Below are 20,063 nucleotides of genomic sequence, written 5' to 3' on the forward strand. Positions count from 1 at the left end.
TTTTTTTTTATAGTATCAGTCAGAACACCTGTTCCTATTAGTAAACATAGAAGTGTGGAAGCTTTGCAAAATAAGGTTCATATTTATATTGATATGCAAGATATGAATAAAAATGGTTTAGTCTAAAATCGTTTATGTATATATGATGGATGATAGTTTTGTTTTATATGTAAAAATATTTACTATTTAGTAGGGTAGTATTTTGTGATCGTTCTATACTGCAAACAATACAGTTCGAACAGTGACGAACATAGAAGTTAACAGTAATGGTGTCGCTGAAGGAGTAAGGAATATTTTCTGTTGTTTTCGTTTGAATGCACGTTATATCACAGATGCAATTTCAACCTGAAGTTATATATATACGGTAGAAAGTTTTACGGTGGTAATTTAGTGCATAGAATACGTAATATCAATATAGACAATGGAATTTGAAGTGCGTCCCATCCTTGGCCAAATAAACTATGGTGATGATAGTGAATAGGACAGGTATAAGGGAAGAGCGACTAAAGTTATTTTTGCACATTGTAACCAAGTACAGAAAAGCCAGAATTGCATTTATATGTTTTGTTCTCTAGTGTGAGCAAAAGGACAATGAACTTGTGCACCATTATCTGTTGTTAGAGGGAATTCCTGTTGCAGATGATTGTTTAAAAAGTAGTTACCTATCTGAATTATTGTTATATTTACTGCAAAAAGTAGAAATAGAAAGAGGGCAGGTGTGTGCACAGTGTGGGTGTTATGAGCATTGGTGAAATTAGTGATTTACATGATGTGGTAGAATGGAATTGCCCAAGTTGTACCATTGGATAGTGATAATACAATCACTATCCCGTCTCATGGGCTTGGGGAATAAAGGTACTACCACTGAAGATCAGCAAAGATAAGGACAAACAAGTATCATCAAGAGTGCTATAATGACAGAAAATAAATATTTTGAAGGCAGTGTCAGAGGGTTTGCTGTAATAAGTATGTAATTTTTGATTGAGTTTGTTTATTATAGGTTATTTGATCACAGAATAGTACAAAAGAAATATATTTTTGTAAGCAGATGATGACAAGTTGTTCAAAGAGATGTGAAGGCTGAAAAATTAATGGAAAGAGTCATGCAGATGACTATATAGATTTTGTCATCAGAAATATAGTTCTGAGGTTTAGAAATATAAAGTAACATTGTACAGCTGTGGTAAAATAATAACCTGAGTATGTGAATTTGGTGGTAAAATGTCCATCCATTCATACACCAAGAGATTTTCCCCCTTATAAGGGAGGTAGCCAATTCAAAGGCATGTATCCACTCCAACCCATTCCACTCCCCTGAACAACCCTTTCCTCCCCTTCATCTTAGCGCCTCATGGATGAAGGGTCATCCCTGTATCCCATCCACTGCCCTGGGTCAGAAGCAATGTAGCAAGACAGTACCAAAATATATACCAAATGTGTACCAAAATATATATTTTAGTAAAAGGTAGAAGTTGAAAAAACTATAAAGGGGTGATGTTTAATTTTGCCTCAGAATGATTTGTCTTACAGTAAAGAAATGGCTAAAATTAGATCTATTGACATGGCCTATAGAAGATACTGAGGGGAAGTGACATTCATAAGATGCTTAGAGGAGTGTATGATAAAATTGTATATGAAGGATTAATTGCAATGCAAAGAAACATCATTGCAAAAGGGCATAGCAAGATTTTCAAGCAGAGGACAAAACCAGATAAAAGGAAATATACCTTTTGTAACTGCAAGTGATTATTGCAGTCAAATGCAGTAATGATAGAAGTGCAAATATTGTTTGGGTGATACTGGAATAGAACCAAAATATTATTGTAATGCACACGTTGACACTAGGGCACAGGCGAGAATATATAAGTATGTTTGGATCTGGAGTCACAAGCTTTGAAGATGGGTCTCTTTGATAAGTTCTTTGTGAATATTGGAGAGAATAATTGAATTAGGATATCTGTAGATGACCAGTAAATCATGTGTGTTGTCTTGTATACCAAGAGGGAACAATTCTGAAGCATGTGATCATGGTAGTCATGTAAAGTGTTTCATGAAGCTCATGATGGTATTAACTGTATATAGCAAGTCTTGTCTTACCACTTAAGGGACTTTATATGTACTCCTATAGAACAGTTGTGTAGCATTCTTTTATGATGGGAGATGATCTTCTTTTGAAGAAGAATGTTGATAACTTTTCATTTCTATAATCCCTCTTTTTCTGCTACCTTCCTTACATTGCTTCTTGACCACTTCAGTGGCTTCATCTCAAGGATAGAAACATTGGTTTTGAGTGATGAAATAAGTAGGTAATATTTGTTGAAGCCTAGTTTTATGGAGTTGTATTTGTTCATACCCACCAAGAGTGTCATAAATAGATTAGGCTTACTTGATATAAAACACCGGGAACCTAGTTTTAGATGAGTTTTAGACTGTTAACATCAGAATGGAGCAAGCTCAGTGTTTGACTATTGGTCCTTGCCATTGAGTATGGTAAGGGTTTGTCAAAATGGAAGATAACTGTTTTGTTACTGAGGTCTGGTGGAGATAGATAAGATAGTCAAGTAGCAGCCAGAATAAAAGGAAAAATGCTGTCCAGTATTAACCATTCTACTGTCCCAGGTCTTCTGTAATAGAATTGTGGTCCCCAACTAAACAGCCACGACCACTAGTTTGGCCCTAAGTCACTCAGAGAAGGAATTTTGTCTGGATAGGGTGAGAGTAAGTCCGTGTACAATGAGGTGTTCAGTGTCTTATGTGTGGTGGTTTAATTTGGGTTTAATTGGGGTATGTAGTGTGTGATGACACTGGTTTGCAGTGCAGTCACCTGAACATATGTTGTCAGTGTGTATCTTGTCTTGGGGTTGATTTCTCACATGGGTTAACATCTAGGGAGTTGAGTGAGAAATTTAATTTGGAGGTCTGTCGTGGTGTCCTTGTGTTTGTTTTGTGTTCTGAATTTTTAAAATATGTGCTTTTGTATGGCTGTGTGGGTGTGGCAGGTTATTGTAGATTTTTGAGTAATATGTTGCTATGGTCATTTTTTGTTTCATTCAGTGGGCTTTGTTTGGTTGATGTGCTGCTCTATGGGAAGGATATTGGTTTCTGAATGTAGATGATCTGATAGGAATGTTATAGTGTGGGCAGTCATTATTTTCAATGGTTTATTTTGTGTTAATTGTCGTCTCAGTTTTCATTAAGTGGAAAATCTGTAGACCCACAATGGTTTGCAATGATCCGTAGAACATCCTACAGATCTCTGGGAAGAAGTTTTGGACTTGTCTGTTGTAATAGTGTGAGGCTGTTTCTGTGTCACCAATTGAAAGCAATAGGCAGAGGAGAGCAGTTGCTGGTTGTCAGCTCCCCAAGTGTGTAAAAGTGTAAGGATCTTTTTGTGACTAAAGATATCATAGGAAAATTATAAAGAACGATTCTCTCCTATTCCAATCAACCCCACACACCAATCTCATCACAAGCACAACCAGCTGATTGTGTAAAAGAAAAAAAATCACATCTGTATCATACAAAAAAAAAAACAACTGTACTATACATCCACATAAAATTGCTAAAAAACTTTTCAAGACAGGCCAATATATTTGATATTTCAAAAAAACAAAAACAAAAAAAAAACAGAGAAAACCTTCAGAGAAAAAATACCTTTCAAGAGAAGTAAGAATCACAATGGAACATGCATTCAGGACATCATCCAGCTCCAAAACAATGCCACTATAGAGTAGGCCTGGCCACAAAATCAGAAGACACTGAACATTTCTGTCTCCACTGCCCTACACTAACAATCCCAAGAGAACAGCACAATATATCATCCCTGAGTGACCTGTGGGCCTGTCTGATGGCCACTGCTGGTTACCTGAGATTTGTGGGTCTCCTGCAATTTCTTGTTAATTGTATAGTATTATTCTTAGTCACAACAGATCCTTTCAGTAATCAGAGGCAAATATTTTCTGGTGCTTAATTGGGTTTATTTCTTTTCATTTTATGGAATTATTGCATGGAACGAAAAACAAACCTGTTTTCATGATTGCATTGTTTACAGCAAATTGCCTCCCGTGAGTGCCCCGGTTTGGGATCGGGAGAGTGAAGATCGTCGTCGTAAGCAACAGTTACAGCTCCAACAGCAGCAGGCTCTCGTGTCTGCGTCCCGCACAGCGCCACCCTATGGCCATCGTAAGGGCTGGATCCCACGTTCTCAGGAAGTAAGTTTTGGATTTGTTGTTCTTGACACAGCTTGTTTTTTGGGTTACCTTTTTCTTCCAAAGGAGCAGCTTGTTTTTTGGGTATGACTGATGTTTTTAGGATTTAACTTAAATTTAGTAAATTCTTGATTTTCAGATATAAAATTGGGGGGGGGTCATAGATGAATATGCCAGAAGTCTGGGTTTTCTTAGAGGTCAGATTAAATGTAGCTGCAAATATTTTCCAGATCTCTCTGGGAAGAAACTTTGGATTGTGCTGTATTAATGTAGGAGTGCTTCTATGTCACTGGCTCAAAGTGGTAGGGAGGGGAGAGCATTTGCTAGTTGAACTGCCCATGTGTTAAAAAGGGTAAGACCTACAGTAGAAGTTGACAGAGAGATATCTTGGGCCTAGTCTGGAGACTGAGTATTTGCACCTCTTGATGGAGGCGAGTGGTTGATGGGTTTTGAAAATGAGCAGCTTCACAGTCATTCTTGCAGGACATGCAGATACCCATCATAAGTCCCTCCATGGTCTCTCTTACAGAAGACCCACAACTTTCAGATAACTGGCCTTCAGGAGGGACTATAAATCACTCAAGGAAGATATATTGTGTTGTTGGGAAATGTTAATGTGGGGCATTGTATTGCAAGGTGTTCGGTGTCCTCTGTGTGGTGGTTGCATATGGGGCAATTTGAATCTGGCCAGGCCTATTTTGTGTTGGTACTGTTTTAATGCTGCATTCAATGAACTTTTTATTGGTATCATTTACTATTTTCCATGGTGACTTCCCTTGTATAGTTTGACTGAATGATTACAGGACTTTGGTGATGGAGGTGCCTTTCCAGAATGCCATGTTGCCCAGCACCCCTTGGGGATGGGTCGTAGTTCCCAAACTGGAGATGGAGGGGGTGGTGTTGGAGGAGGAGGAGGAGGAGGGGGAGGTGGAGGCGGAGGTGGAGGAGGAGGAGGAGGAGGAGGAGGGGGGTCTAATGCCCTTGCAGTGCAGCTGGACGGAGAAGGAAAAGTCAAGTACGACATTCTAGCAAGACAAGGACAGCACAAAGATAAGGTTAGTATTGTACACGTTCTTTAACCTCATAAGTCCTCTAGGTAATTATTGGCTAGAGGACATTTTATCCTGTACAGTCTCATTAAAACCACTTGAAATGACATTGTCACCTTTTATATCCTCAAATGTAAGCATCCCCAATGCTTTCAGTGATTTAGGGATGGTGATGAGGTGGGGGCACCACCTTTTGTTTATATTCTTAACAAGATCTTCATTAAAAAAGTTACAGAAGAAGAGTGACAAAATCATTGATGGTACCTAACACTCACAAGGACTGTATAGGTTAAGCAAAATACAATTGTCTGAGGAGTGCTAATGAAAGGAAAATGTATTCAGAATGCATGGAGGAACCCTCATGCTCCTGAAGGATTCACAGTGTGGAAGGGGCTTATTGTTATGATAGCACTTGAAACAGTCTGGCTGTGGGCAGAATAAGATAATAAAGTGCCAGCTGTAACAGGAGGGCATAAGTTGTTGATTTATTCCTTTTACAGATAGGGAAGCTCCCAAGCAGAATAGAATCATAGAAATAGAGAGAGAAAGAAAAATAGTAATAAAGCTATAATGCCTATGAAAAAGTTCTATCACTATCTCTACACTAAACCCTTGATATATTAAGCTAATTAGAGGAAATGGTTGGTTGTTACAGTCTAAAGTTTTATATATCCAAAGGTTTTATTACATTGGATTTTCTGCACATATTGAACCTTGGGTCAGTGTATGAGGTGGAAGTTAGGTACACATTGTCCAACCAGTGTACCAGTTACAGTAAACCTTTGATGTATCAAACTGAATGAAGGGAAAACCTAGATTGTTATAACCAAAAGTATGTACTCTACATAGATATGTATTTAGATTTTTATATGTGCCCACCATCCATACCAAATCATGCACCACAAATGACCTCAATCATTATATCAGACAAATGATTGGTAGGTCTCACAAGGGTCATTATAGCCAAAATTTGATGTAACAAGGTTAGGCATAGCCAGAGCTGGGCATCATTCCATTAATCTGTTAATCATTAATTAATGGAGTTAAAGTTTTTATTAATGGAGTAACTTAAGTTAACTTTGAAAATCATTAATTTTCGTTAAATTGGCAGCTTCCGTTATTAGTCCATTAACTTCATCTATAAACTTTTCCTTATCTTCAGATTTTTAGTACAGATTCTTATGAGAATATGACAGTACTTGTATAATTGAACAAGTCATTGTAATGCTTTCCAACAAAATAGGTATTATTTTATAGTGAAAAAATATCTGTGCTTCGGAAAATGGATAAACAAAAACAGTATAAAGATATATCTGACAGAACACATGACATGTTTCCTTTTTGCTGATGTAAGCTTAGGATTCCTTAGATTTGAGTAGCTGCACTTCATTGAGCTAATTTTCACTGTCATCTCCCAAGAAAGCACACCAGCAAACCACTGGGGAGTCTTAGCATTATGGCTACTGCCGATGGTGTAAAGAATTAATTGTAACTTTTTGGTTAACGGATTAATGATTAACCCCTTCAATACGGGCCAAAATCTCGCGGGCAGCATTAGCTGCCAGACGTGCGATGTTTCGTCATAATACTCGCATTATAGAAAATAAAGTTACTGCTGTATTGCTCGTTCTCTTTCACCCGTGAATTTTGATAACCATAGAAAATATGATGAAGCCAGTTTACAGAGTATGGGGGTCACGCAGGTACAACTACAATATATATAATCAAGACGCCGACATCGGCATCCTCGCGTACCCACTTGCTCCTCATGACACCTACGTAGGCGTCATCGTATCGAAGGGGTTAATGAAGTTAACTTTTTGGGTTAATAATGCCCACCTCAGGGTATAGTGAGGGTTAGCTGTATGTCCATGAAAAAGGTTAATTAGCAATTATCACTCCTTTTTAGGACGCAAATTTTTATTCATCATTCTAAGATATTTGAATCATCCTAGAGATGAAATTTTATACTCTAATCTGAACAGATGAAAGGTTCAAGATTTGTTCACTACAGAAATGTTATGGATTATTGATGTACTTTGTTGGTCCCAGATCGTCTACTCTAAACTGACAGACCTGCTACCCTCGGCCATGACTTCAGAAGATGACCCAGAATTGCAGCGTCCAACGCAGGAGGAAGTAGAAGATGCCACTGAAAAAACCCGCCAAGCACTAGAAAAATTGACACAGGTTGGTCGTGTGTTTTACTGTTTTTGTTTCAGCAGATTGGAGTACATACACATACCAAAGGCTTTTTCCTTCTGTAGAAGGGAGGTAGCCAAAAAACAAAGGCATAAAAACCACTCTCATCCATTCCATCCCCAACATACTCCACTCCCCTCCACCCTCTTCCCTCCCCTTATCTTAGCACCTCCTGGATAACAGGTCATCCCTGCATCTTGTCCACAATGGCTATTTCCCCCTCACAAGAGAGGTAGCCAAAAAACAAAGGCATAAAATCCACTCCCACCCATTCCTCCCCCACATATTTTGCACCCATTCACCATCCCTCCCTCCCTCTTTTCTTGGCTCCTTTTGGATGATGGGTCATCCCTGCATCTTGCCCTTTGCCCTAGGTCAGAGGCAGTGTCACAAGGCACAGCACATCCAAAGCAAGGCCTCTTCATTTAATTGGCGATCCCCTCTGCCCCCTCATGCAGAAAAAGAGAAGATGGGGATAAATCCCTTTGGGCTGCATTAAAATATATTTCATACATACTCCCTCACCCCCCACCCCCTACCCACTCCCATACATCATAGCGTTATCCATACACAACCATTCTCCATTCACCCCTATCCTCTGTCTTCTCATTTCCTCAACAGACATTCCCCGCTTTCCCAATGCCCCTTTTACCCCATCTATCCATCTCATCTTTGGTCACCCCTTCATGTTCTCTTCTTCCACCTCTGCCTTCCACACCTCTTATTAATCTTTCTTCACTCATTCTTTCCATGTGTCCAAACCATCCCAATACTCTTTCATCAACCCTATCTCCCAACTCCCATTCCACCCCTGCTCTCCTCCTCACCTCCTTATTTCTCACACTATCTAGCCTAGTAACCCCTATCATACTTCTCAGGCACCTCATCTCAAATATGTTTAAACTCCTCATCTCTTCCTCTTTTATGTTCCATATTTTTGCCCCATACAGTGCTGTTGGCACTCACTCCTTCATACAATCTCCTCTTAACATCCATTCCCAAATGTCTATTTCTCATTACACTTTTTAATCCCCCAAGGCATTTACTTGCTTCTGTTAATCTATATTCTACCTCCACTCCCCCTCCCACCACATTTGCACCCAAGTATCTAAAACTATCCACTTCCTCCAGTCTCTCTCCTGTAATACTCACGTCCAATTTGCTGCCACATTCTCCCCTTGTACATCTCATCACCTTACTTTTACCTACATTTATCTTTCACACAACTTCTCAAACTGTCACTAACTTATTCCTCTGATCCTGCCACAAGTGCAGTATTGTCAGCAAACAACAACTGGCTTATCTCCCACTTTTCTCCATTTTCTTTAACCATCTCCAATCCCCAGCCCATTACCCTTGCATTTACCTCTTGCACCACCCCATCCATGTATAAATTGAACAACCAAGGCAACATAACACATCCCTGGCAAAGTCCCACCTTTACCTCAAACCACTCGCTCTCCATTTCTGATTCTAACACAGGCTCTGCTATTGTAAAAACACTTGACTACTCTTAACAGCTTTCCTCCTATGACCATATATCTGCAATACCTCCCGCAGTGTCCACCCTGTCATAAACATTTTCCAAATCCATAAAAGCCCCCAAAAATCCTTGCCTTTTCTTAAAGCTTCTCACACATCTGTCTTGCCATAAAAATCTGATCCACAGAACCCCTACCTGTCCTAAACTCACTGTTCCTCACCAATTACTCCCTCTGTTCCTCTCTTAATCCTCTCAATCAAAACCCTCCCATAAGCTTTCCCAACTACACTCAACAAACTGATCCCTCTGAAGCTACTACACTCACACTTGTCCCCTTTTCCCCTGTAAAGTGGAATTGCACAGGTACTCCTCCAGTCTGTTCTACTTTAAAATCCTATTATCTGCTCCATGCTGACAAATATGGTACAGTATATAGATATATCTACATTAGGTAGTGTTATTACTGAAATGTTTCCTATGTATTTCAAATCATTTCAGGGCAAAATCTCAGCAGCAATGCCAGTCAGGTGTGCTGAGAAACAGGCACCAGCACAGTACATCAGGTACACGCCATCACAACAGGGTATTGCCTTCAATTCTGGGGCCACACAGAGGGTCATCAGGATGGTAGAGATGCCCAAGGACCCAATGGAGCCTCCTAAATTCAAGTAAGTGTCTTCCTAAATAATTGGGGAAGAGTAATGCAAGTTTAAATGTGGAAGAAGGAATATGCAAGGGAGGGGTTGGGAGTAGTGAGAGTGGAGGGAAGTGGGAGATTAGCCAGTTGTTGTTTGCAAATGACATTGTGTTTGCAGTTCAGTCAGAGGATAGACTGAAGCAGTTGCAGTGTTCTCGATGGTTTTTCACATCCTTTTGTCCCAAGTACTCAGTATTTAAAGAATTGCCGATTCCCCTAGTATAAGTAGCCAAAGAGCTTGAGTCACTTCCCTAAAAACTCAAATTATTTGTTTTTCCAAGTGATGATGTTTGCTAAAGGAAATAACAAGTTGGTGCTTACTAACCTCTTCCATACGGTGCCGCCTATGTAGGCGGCATGAGGAGCAAGTGGATACGCGAGGCTGCCATATCGGCGTCTTGATTATATTTATTGTGGTTGTCCCTGCGTAACTGACATACTCTGTAAACTGGCTTCATCACATTTTCTATGGTTATCAAAATTCACGGGTGAAAGAGAGAACGATCGATATAAGCGGTGACTATTTTGTATGATGCGAGTATTATGACGCAACATCGTATGTCTGGCAGCTAATGCTGCCCGCGAGATTTTGGCCCGGAGTGAAGTGGTTAACTGTGTTTCAGAATCAACAAGAAAGTTCCTCGAGGACCACCTTCCCCGCCAGCCCCCGTTATGCACTCCCCAACAAGAAAGGTTGGTATCACAACAAAGTTATGTCGTAGCACATTTGTAAAATAATACTGATGACCCACTTTCGGAGAAGAATAAGCGAAAGTATAAAGATCTGTATATTTCGATCACTAACTGTGATCCTCTTCAGTAGCTGAAGAGGATCACAGTTAGTGATCGAAATATACAGATCTTTATACTTTCGCTTATTCTTCTCTGAAAGTGGGTCATCAGTATTAAAGGTTGGTATGTTATTATTGAGAATAGCTATAAAAATGTGATGAGTCCCTAAGTGTGCAAAAGAATGAGGACATCACATGCCCATACTTGAATTTGTGCACATTTTTGTGACCCATTTTCTGTTGCAACTGCTGAATCAAAGGAAATATCCAGCAGGCAGATTGAATAGCCGACCTTTACCACAGGACAAAATCCCTTAAATCATATGCCTTGATTTTATATGCATATGTCCTTCAGCCCACCCATCAAAGACCTGGCAATGAAAACAAACAAAAAACTAAACATGCTAAAATCAATAGTAAGCACTGGTTTTGACCAGCAGAAAAAACATTAGTCACATAATACAAATAACTCATAAGATCCACTCTAAATATGCTTTTACAACATGGTTCCCAACATTCAAGAAAATGTGTAAAGACATCTTGCAAACAACTCAAGACAAAGCATTGAGAATGATAAGAAGCAGATGCACTAAAATTCCCCAGCAGAACATTTACATTCAGAAACCAAAATCCTTCCCCTAGAATATCAAAATATCAGTTCCATGCAAGAGCTCTGGAACCCACTCATTCTTGTTATCACAGTACATAAGCACAGCCAGCTGAATGGAGAAAAAAAATACTATTCAGTTTTTTTAAAACAATGTGCCTTCTCTTATATAGATAGTATGTAAACAGAAAGCCAAAGTAAGATTATTGTATCTCTCTTTTTATACAGGTTACAGTTAAGGAACAGCAGGAGTGGAGGATCCCCCCCTGTGTCAGTAACTGGAAGAATGCTAAAGGTTACACCATTCCTCTGGATAAGCGCCTGGCCGCAGATGGTAGAGGTCTTCAATCAACACACATCAATGAAAAGTTCTCAAAGTTGGCTGAGGCACTGTACATTGCTGATAGGAAAGCCCGAGATCAGGTTTGTCATTTGTCTATCTTTGTACGGTGTGTCAAAAGCATTTGTCATTTGCTTGTCCATTTACAATAACTCGCCATTCACACTCCCATCTTATGCATTCTCCTTTCTTTGCTTAATGGACATTATTCTTGCATCTAGTGCTCCCTTCACCCTGTCCATCCACCTTATTCTTGGTATTTCAATTTCTCTCCATCCACTTTTGCTTTCACACTTTGCTAGCCATTCTGTACTCATTCTTTCCATATACCCAGACCATCTCACTATTAAATGTTATCTGCCATTATTTCTTCTTCTTCTTCTTCATTTTCTTCTACTACTACTTTTTCTTCTTTTTTTCACTGCTACTCTCCACACATTTAACTTCAGAATTCCCACAATACTTCCTAAACACTTCATCTAATTTAATTTAAGCCCTTTCTTTTTGCCTTTTTTATATTCCAAGTCTCTACTCCATAGTATCATGGGCACACTACATTATTTTGTTCACATTGGTCCCTAGATACCTACTTCTCATGACACTTTTCATTCCTCACAAACATTTACTTGCATCCCTTGCTCCATAATTCACCTCCACTCTTCCATTCTTTGCTTCATGTAACTCCAAGTACTTTTAAGTTCAGCACCTCTTCCAGCCTAACCCTTGAAAATCACATACAATCCACCATCACCCCATGTACATCTCATTGTGTACATAAACAACTTAGACGATGGGATAAATAGTGATGTAAGTAAGTTTGCGGATGGCACTAAAATAGGTCGCCTAATTAGGTCAGATGACACATGTTGTAAGATATGAAACATTTTGTTTTTCCTCATTCAGGTGGAGATGCGAGCACAGTTAGAGAAGAAGAAGGCCCAGAAAGAGAAGGTTCGAAAGGAAGAAACGCTGAAGGCTTTGGCCAAGAAAGCACGTGAAGAACATGCAGGTCTTCGAACAGTTGGGGCAGGGGGACCTACTGATGATGATGAAAAGGAACGAGATAAACTTAGACAAGAACGTGCCAGGTGAGTGTTAAATGTGTTTTCTAACTTTTTGTATTCTCTCTCTCTCTCCTCCTCTCTCCCTCTGTCTCTCAATCTCTCTCTCTCTCTCTCTCTCTCTCTCTCTCTCTCTCCTCCTCTCTCCCTCTGTCTCTCAATCTCTCTCTTTTTTTTTTTTTTTTTTTTTTTTTCTATCTTCATTCTTCCTCCCTCCCTTCATTCCTCTTCTTCATTTCCTTCCCAGTTACCTATTTGGTACTTTTCTCATGTTCAGAAATAGGAGTATCCTGCATAAGACCCTCTTCATTCCCAAGGAGCAGCAAGGGTTTCCTTTACCTTAGGAATGTATAAATAGTGTGTATATTTTCTCTGAATATAATTATAGGTAGCATATTTTGAGTGATATTTTTTCCTTTAGGGAACGAAAGAGGGACCAGGCCTTGTCAAATGCCAGTGCAGAGAAACGAGGTAAACTAGCAGGTCGTGATCGTGACATCACAGAACAGATTGCCTTGGGTCTTCCTCAAAAGACAGCAGGAGGTGGAGAAGCACAATTTGACCAGCGACTGTTCAACCAGTCCCGTGGAATGGACTCTGGCTTTGCTGACGACGAGGCTTACAATGTGTATGACCAACCATGGCGTAAGGCAGGATCACTAGGATCAAGTCTCTACCACCCATCAAGAAATGCAGACAAGGATATGTATGGTGGAGACCTGGACCAACTCATGGCCACAAATCGATTTGTCCCCGATCGTGGTTTCTCAGGAGCAGATACGAGTTCCAAGCGAAGTGGACCTGTAGAGTTCCAGCGATCAGGTGCAAGGGATGAGAAGGAAGAGGATGATTTGTTTGACATTGAAGGTCTACTGTCCCAGGCCAAGAAAGCTAGCAAGCGTCCTACAGATATGGATGATAGAGGACGTGACGATCGTGACAAAAGAAGGAAACGAGATTGAGGAAGGAATGGATGAGTAAGAATTTGTGTCCTTGTTAATAGTGAAGATGTTTATATTATGATGTGGTTAATGTTGCCACTGTGACGGTTTGGTGTAAACAGTTTGCAGCTGTTGTTTAACTCTGTCAGCAGGAAGGGAAGACTTTCTTGTTAACGAATTGGAAAAGGATTGAAATTTAATGTAAATGTTCCCTAAATATGCTAGCTGTACAAGTAGATTGGGAATTACAGTGTTACTATATTCAAGTAAAGGCAGTTAGAATGGTAGGACCAAAGTGTACCATTTTAAAAGTGGATTTCAAGGTTTAAAAAAGTATTATCTTAATTGGGTGAAGTGACTCAAGTTATCGTGTAAGTAACAGCTGACAGGTATGCTACAGTCCCCAACATGTTGCCTGAAGTTTCTTTGACTGGAAACCCATGGCTTCATGGCAGCCAGTTGCAGTCCTTGGGCCCTCCCAGAGGTCTCCTCAGGGAGGAACAGACCATTTTCTATGTTGTGTGAATGTAGGGATGTTTCTGGTGCAGACTAGTAGGAAGAAAAAGAGAGCAATCACTGATTGTCAGTTCTCTTCATCCTGAAAAGCGGTGGAAAAATAGTGGAAATTTATAGGAGTCCATGGGCTCAGTTCATAGACCAAGTGCCAACCAATTGGGACGACTGCAACTCTAGGTGGAGGTGAGGGTGTTGCAAGGCTTTGAATATGGGTGGCAGGGAGATGATCCCCCTTGTTGCCCATCCTGCAGGACCACCTCATTGGTGTCCATACATACATGATGACTGTTGATTGACAGCATACTCGTTGTAATAGTGTTGGAGCTGAACTAATAGGTTTTAAGTAGGATAAGTATATTTAAACTTTAAAAAAAAAAAGATATTTGTACCCAATTAAAATAGTTGATAAAGAAACCTGTATTAATTTTCAACCCTCAGAAGCTTATGGCTTCTGACAAGATTACATATTCACTTGGTTGCCTTAGTTCTATTTTGCAGACCTGCAGTCCCAAGGTATCCAGGAAAAACCCAAATTGGTCCACACATCTCACAAAGACCTGTTCTCTGTACTTTGTAAATGTTCTATTTTATTCTATATACCAGAAAGTTTCTTTCCCCTTATAAGGGAAGGTAGCCCCCACCTCCAATCATCTCGCACCTATTTTTTTCCCCTTTTACCTTTGCTTCTTGTGGATGAAGGACCAACTCTGCCTCTCTCCACACTGTTTGGGTTAGAAGCAATGTAGCATGACACAGCACATCCATAGCCTGACAGCTGAGGCTGGTTTACCCCTACTGCTTCATTTACATGGTGACCCTTCTTTCTCGTCCCATCATGCATAAATAGAAAAGGAGAGAAATTCCTTTTGGCTGTGTCAGTGTATTGTTTCCTTCACAACCATTCCCTACACATGTCTATCTTGATTTCTCCCTTTCCTGCTCAAGATATTTCACTTTTATTCAAGGCCTCCTTCACCTCATCCATCTCATTCTTGCCCTTCCCCTCAAGTTCACTGCAGACACTTCTGCCTTCCACAAACATTTTGGTGGCCTTTTTTTGCTCATTCTTTCCAAATGGCCAAATCATCTTGGAATTCTTTCATCAGTGTAATTTGTGTTTGTTGTCATCAGTGTGATGTGTGCATCTTGAGCAGATTTTGTGTTAATGTTGTTTCAGTGATGGGTGGTGACCCAAACAGAAATGGACTAGTATGACTTGTATGTCATGGAAGTAGTTTCTACCCTGGAGGTACTTGCTCCAAATGGAGTATATTGTCTTATAATTTGTGTCATCAGTCAGAACCATTCTGCACAAGGAACTTGACATGTTTAAGGTGTCTGCTCAGTGGGTGCCACACCTTTTGATGTCTGATCAAAAGCACACCAGGCTGGTCACGTCACAGGCAAATGTGGCACATTTTGAAGCAGATATGGTCAGTTTTCTTGAATGTTTCCTCACGCAAGATGAGTGTTGAGTCCACCACTTCGAGACAGAGACCAAACAGCAGTCAATGCAATGGAAACCCCCTCTTCTTCAAAGAAGGCCAAGGTGGTGGTGTCGACAGGGAAGGTGGTGGCCTCTGTTTTCTGGGATGCAAAGGGCATTGTGTTCATTGATTACCTTCTGAAAGGACAAACTATCAATGGAGAATACTACACCAGCTTGCTGATGTAGCTGTAAAAGGCAATCAAGTCAAAAGAGCTTGGATAACTGACGAAGGGGGTCCTGTTTCACTAAGGCAAAGCTCCTGCACACAAGTCCGTGGTTGCAATGGCTGCTGTGTGTGACTGTGACTTTGAGCTGGTTGATCACCCCCATGTTCTCCCGATTTAGCACCATCTGACTATTTTCTGTTCCCGAACATAAAAAAACACTTGCCTGGGAAACAATACTGGACTGATGATGAGGTCGTATCTACTATTGAAGATTTCTTTGGTGACCAGGAGAGCTTCTATACCACCAGAATCCAAGTGCCGCAACACCGTTGGAAGAAGTGTGTGGACCGCAAGGGGGACTATGCTGAAAAATAAACCATATATGGTCATATTTGACCATTGCATCATTGTGAGCCTGTGAACTTTTCAGCCCACCCTGCAATGCCAATGTTTTAACTGTTGGTGCTTTGGACACCCTAAATAACAATATCATCATCCAGGAAGCATACAGTGTGATGTTTAGCCCCCTGAACATGGCTCCCTCTGCATAAACTCAGCAAAATGTGTCAACTGGTCAAAACCATCCAAATCCTTTTTATGTTGCACAATATGCTGCTGTTGAGGAAGGACGGGAGAGGACAGAAGACAGGTGAATGGAGAAAGGTTGTATGTGGATGATGATGTGATTGCATGAGGTAGAATGGGCGGGTAGATGGGGGGTGAGGTAGTATGTGTGAGAAAAATTTGACGCAGCCCAAAGGGATTTCTCCCCATCCTCTCATTTTATGCAATGGGGGGACGGAGAAGGGGGTCGCCGATTTAATGAAGCGGCCTTGCTGTGGATGTGCTGTGTCTTGCGACACTGCTTCTGACCCAGGGCAGTGGACAAGGTGCAGGGATGACCCGTCAATCAGGAGGTGCTAAGATAAGAGGGAGGGTGGAGGGGTGTGGAGTGTATTCAGGGATGGAATGGGTGGGAATGATTTTATGCCTTTTTCTTTTTGGCTACCCCCCTTGTAAGGGGGAAAAAGCCTTGGTATATGTATGTATGTATGTACAATATGCTGCTATGAATGATACCTGTGACTTTGAAACTAAATATATCAACCTCCAAGAAGCCCAAGTTCAAATAAGATCTATAATGGCCTAACCTGGAACTATATGAAGCACTTGTGGTCTGCCATCCAACCCAACCCCCTTTATTCCCACCAAAACAACTTCACCATGAAGAACCACAAATACACTGAAAACCCAGGCATGACCTCTCATGCCCTGCAAACTGAGCAACTCTACTATTACAGACCCACCCATTCCTTTCCCTTACCCACCTCATCACCCCACTCTCTTTCACCAAAGAAAATGCCCTAATTCTTAGGAAAAACAATAGAAGAGTGGTCAAATACATTAAAAACACTACCCTAACATCCTCCTCACAAAAAGGACTATCTCTTTTCAAACGCCCAAAGCATATCACTCCACCTTCACTACCCACTGGAGTTTGTGTTGCAACAAAACAAAGGGAGTCTTTAAGCCGAAATATAACTGATCCTATACCCTAGATCCACAAAACCTTGTGCAATTCTCCCTTTGACCTCCTAATGTCCCTAACCCCAAATGTAATGAATGACTTTTGATCAAACTCAAATTCATCTCCAGAATCCACTTCAATGAGTTTACAGATATACAGTATGCCAAATGGAGACCTAAATGACCCATAATGAAATTGGATTAAAAAAAGGAAAAGCAATCCAATTTTATTTTCAAAATTTGCACTGCATTGTAATTTATATTGAATGGAATAAATTTACATATTTTTCAATTCATTGGTAGCGTATATGGCGTAATTGTTCCAAACTGCTGTACTACAGTACGTTGTAAGTCTGAGCCCTGGCGGCTTCAGCCTTCAAAGGATTACAAAGGCGGAGCATTCCGACAGGAGACCTTATTGTACATAATTAGGTCGGATGCGATTTTTATGTCTTGTTGAAATATTTTCATTGTTATATCAGGTAGTTCTCGATATATGCGAATTCGCGTATATGCGATTCAAGAATTTGCACCACTTTTCGATATGTGCGGGGATATATTCGAAGATATGCGATTTGACCTAAAAAAAATGAATAAATAAAAATAGTCGCGGCCGATTATTTTTTTTCAAAATACCTATTATATATTTGAAGTTGGTGCGCATAAAGCCGTGTGGTAACACTGGCTGCATCAGCTAGGTAGAGCTGGCATCACTGCGGCGTTATCACAACAACAACACCGGCAGCTGTACAGACGGCATCGTCTTAGGCATCCTTCCTGTTTCATAGGCCAAACCATTGTCTTTCTACAGGCAATTAAGCTTTTTTGATACACAAATTAATTATTTTTTTCACAAACAAATTAATTTTTGATACTTATTACTGCCCCAATTAATTTCGTCAATTTTCACTCTCTGCAAGAATTATCGTTTATTCTCCGCGCTGGATAAACTCTAAGCAGTAAGCCTGCCTGTGTATCTCCAGAGCACATCAACAGTCAGTTTAAAGGTCAGATATCAACAGATATACCATTCACTAAAAATCATCGAAAAAGTACTTTTTAAAAGCATACAAATAAAGTTTTTACCTTTTACAGAAGAATTTATTCAGAAAATTCACTTTTAATTGCGCCTCGCATACCACTTTTCCGAAGTCTAGATATTCAGAATAACAATATTGTTTGTTTGGCAACTGTGACGTCACGAACGCGGAATTCCCCGAAGCGCACGGGCGGAATGTTTCGAATAGCAGACGACGCAATGAAATGAAGATAAAACTGATTTTTGCCAAATTTGATAAGATGTAGATGGTGGAATTATATAGAATACTGTCAGTATGTTTTTTTATGTACATTAAACTGTAAATACAAAAAGTTATTGAAGTCTTGATATCTGACCTTTAAAGGTCAGATATCAAGACTTCAATAACTTTTTGTATTTACAGTTTAATGTACATAAAAAAACATACTGACAGTATTCTATATAATTCCACCATCTACATCTTATCAAATTTGGCAAAAAACAGTTTTGTCTTCATTTCACTGCGTCATCTGCTATTCGAAACATTCCGCCCGTGCGCTTCGGGAAAGGTTCGGGGAATTCCGCGTTCGTGACGTCACAGTTGCCAAACAAACAATATTGTTATTCTGAATATCTAGACTTCGGAAAAGTGGTATGCGAGGCGCAATTAAAAGTGAATTTTCTGAATAAATTCTTCTGTAATAGGTAAAAACTTTATTTGTATGCTTTTAAAAAGTACTTTTTCGAGCAATACGATGATTTTTAGCGAATGGTATATCTGTTGATATCTGACCTTTAAGCGTAGCAAGCAGTCTGAAATGTGAATTGTAAACAGACTGATTTTTCAAACAGCTGAAGAAAATACGCTTGGCGAAATAAGTGATGCACCACTCAGCCCCTAATCCATTGCCTTGTGCTAAAATGTATGTAAACATATATGAGATGCAGTATGTAAGCCCTTTGCCAAAATAAAATATGTAAAAAAAAAAAAAAAAAAAAAATCGATCCGAGTTGAGAACGTATCCCCCTTTTTCCCATAGGTTCAATAGTTCGATATATGCGAATTCGTTATATGCGGGGGGTCCGCGGAACGGAACCCCCGCATATAACGAGAACTACCTGTATTCTGTAAAAATTAAACCTTTCTATTAATCCTCCCACACCCAAAATTAATTTTTCATTATAATTATTTCAGAGTAGGTTGAAATATTTTGAATGGTTTTGTATAACCCAATGCATAAGCGAATTTAGCGGCTGTTTATGGGCCTCACACCATCAGGGGACCCGAAGAGCGCTTGGAAAATATCAAATTAATTGAAGCCGGAAAATAAAAATTCTTGAAATCCCATTTAGAACGTCTAATATGAGCATAACCTTCTCTCCTTATTAGGATTCATTGATATGATATACGTTTGATATAAATTGCATTTATTTCACAAAAAGTAAAATGAGGAAGTGGATAGTTTTAGATACTTGGGTGCAAATGTGGCAGGAAAAGGAGTAAAAGTGGAGGTAGAATGTAGATTGAGAGAAGCGAGTAAATGCCTTGGTGGATTGAAGAGTGTAATGAGGAATAGATGCTAAGAGGAGACTGTATGAAGGAGTGATTGTGCCAACAGCACTGTATGGGGCAGAAACGTGGAACATAAGAGAGGAAGAGAGAAGGAGTTTGAATGTGTTTGAGATGAGGTGTCTGAGAAGTATGATGGGGGTTACTAGGCTAGATAGAGTGAGAAATGAGGAGTTGAGGAGAAGAACGGGGGTGGAAAGGGAGCTGGGAGATAGGGTTGATGAAAGAGTATTAAGATGGTATGGAAGTATCAACAGGTTTGTGTTATCAAATTTTTGTTTCCTTTCAGTATTATAAAATGTCCTTTTTGCATGTTTAAAGCAATTATCCAAAAAGTGTTTTGGGTATTTTAACTGCCATCCAATTTCATAAATCTTACATATCTCATTAATAAATT

At 39.9% G+C, this 20,063-nt stretch overlaps 1 protein-coding gene across 1 annotated transcript; it reads left to right on the plus strand.

Moving 5' to 3' along the window:
* Positions 1-204: 204 nt before the first annotated feature.
* On the plus strand, positions 205-14,309 carry Bx42 (Puff-specific protein Bx42). Its single transcript, XM_076212626.1, has 9 exons — positions 205-283; positions 4,052-4,211; positions 5,012-5,263; positions 7,310-7,447; positions 9,441-9,610; positions 10,263-10,332; positions 11,266-11,460; positions 12,281-12,465; positions 12,860-14,309. The coding sequence occupies exons 1-9, from the start codon at positions 267-269 to the stop codon at positions 13,398-13,400; spliced, it is 1,728 nt and encodes a 575-aa protein (XP_076068741.1). The 5' UTR covers positions 205-266; the 3' UTR covers positions 13,401-14,309.
* Positions 14,310-20,063: the final 5,754 nt, after the last annotated feature.

This window comes from Oratosquilla oratoria, chromosome 30 (assembly GCF_046742065.1).
Source record: "Oratosquilla oratoria isolate Oo_2021 chromosome 30, ASM4674206v1, whole genome shotgun sequence".
Classification (NCBI taxonomy): Eukaryota; Metazoa; Arthropoda; class Malacostraca; order Stomatopoda; family Squillidae; genus Oratosquilla; species Oratosquilla oratoria.

Coding starts and splice junctions, on each gene's coding strand:
- Bx42 (XM_076212626.1), top strand. Junction 4,212..5,011: donor GGATCCCACGTTCTCAGGAA/GTAAGTTTTGGA, acceptor GAATGATTACAG/GACTTTGGTGATGGAGGTGC. Junction 9,611..10,262: donor ATGGAGCCTCCTAAATTCAA/GTAAGTGTCTTC, acceptor ACTGTGTTTCAG/AATCAACAAGAAAGTTCCTC.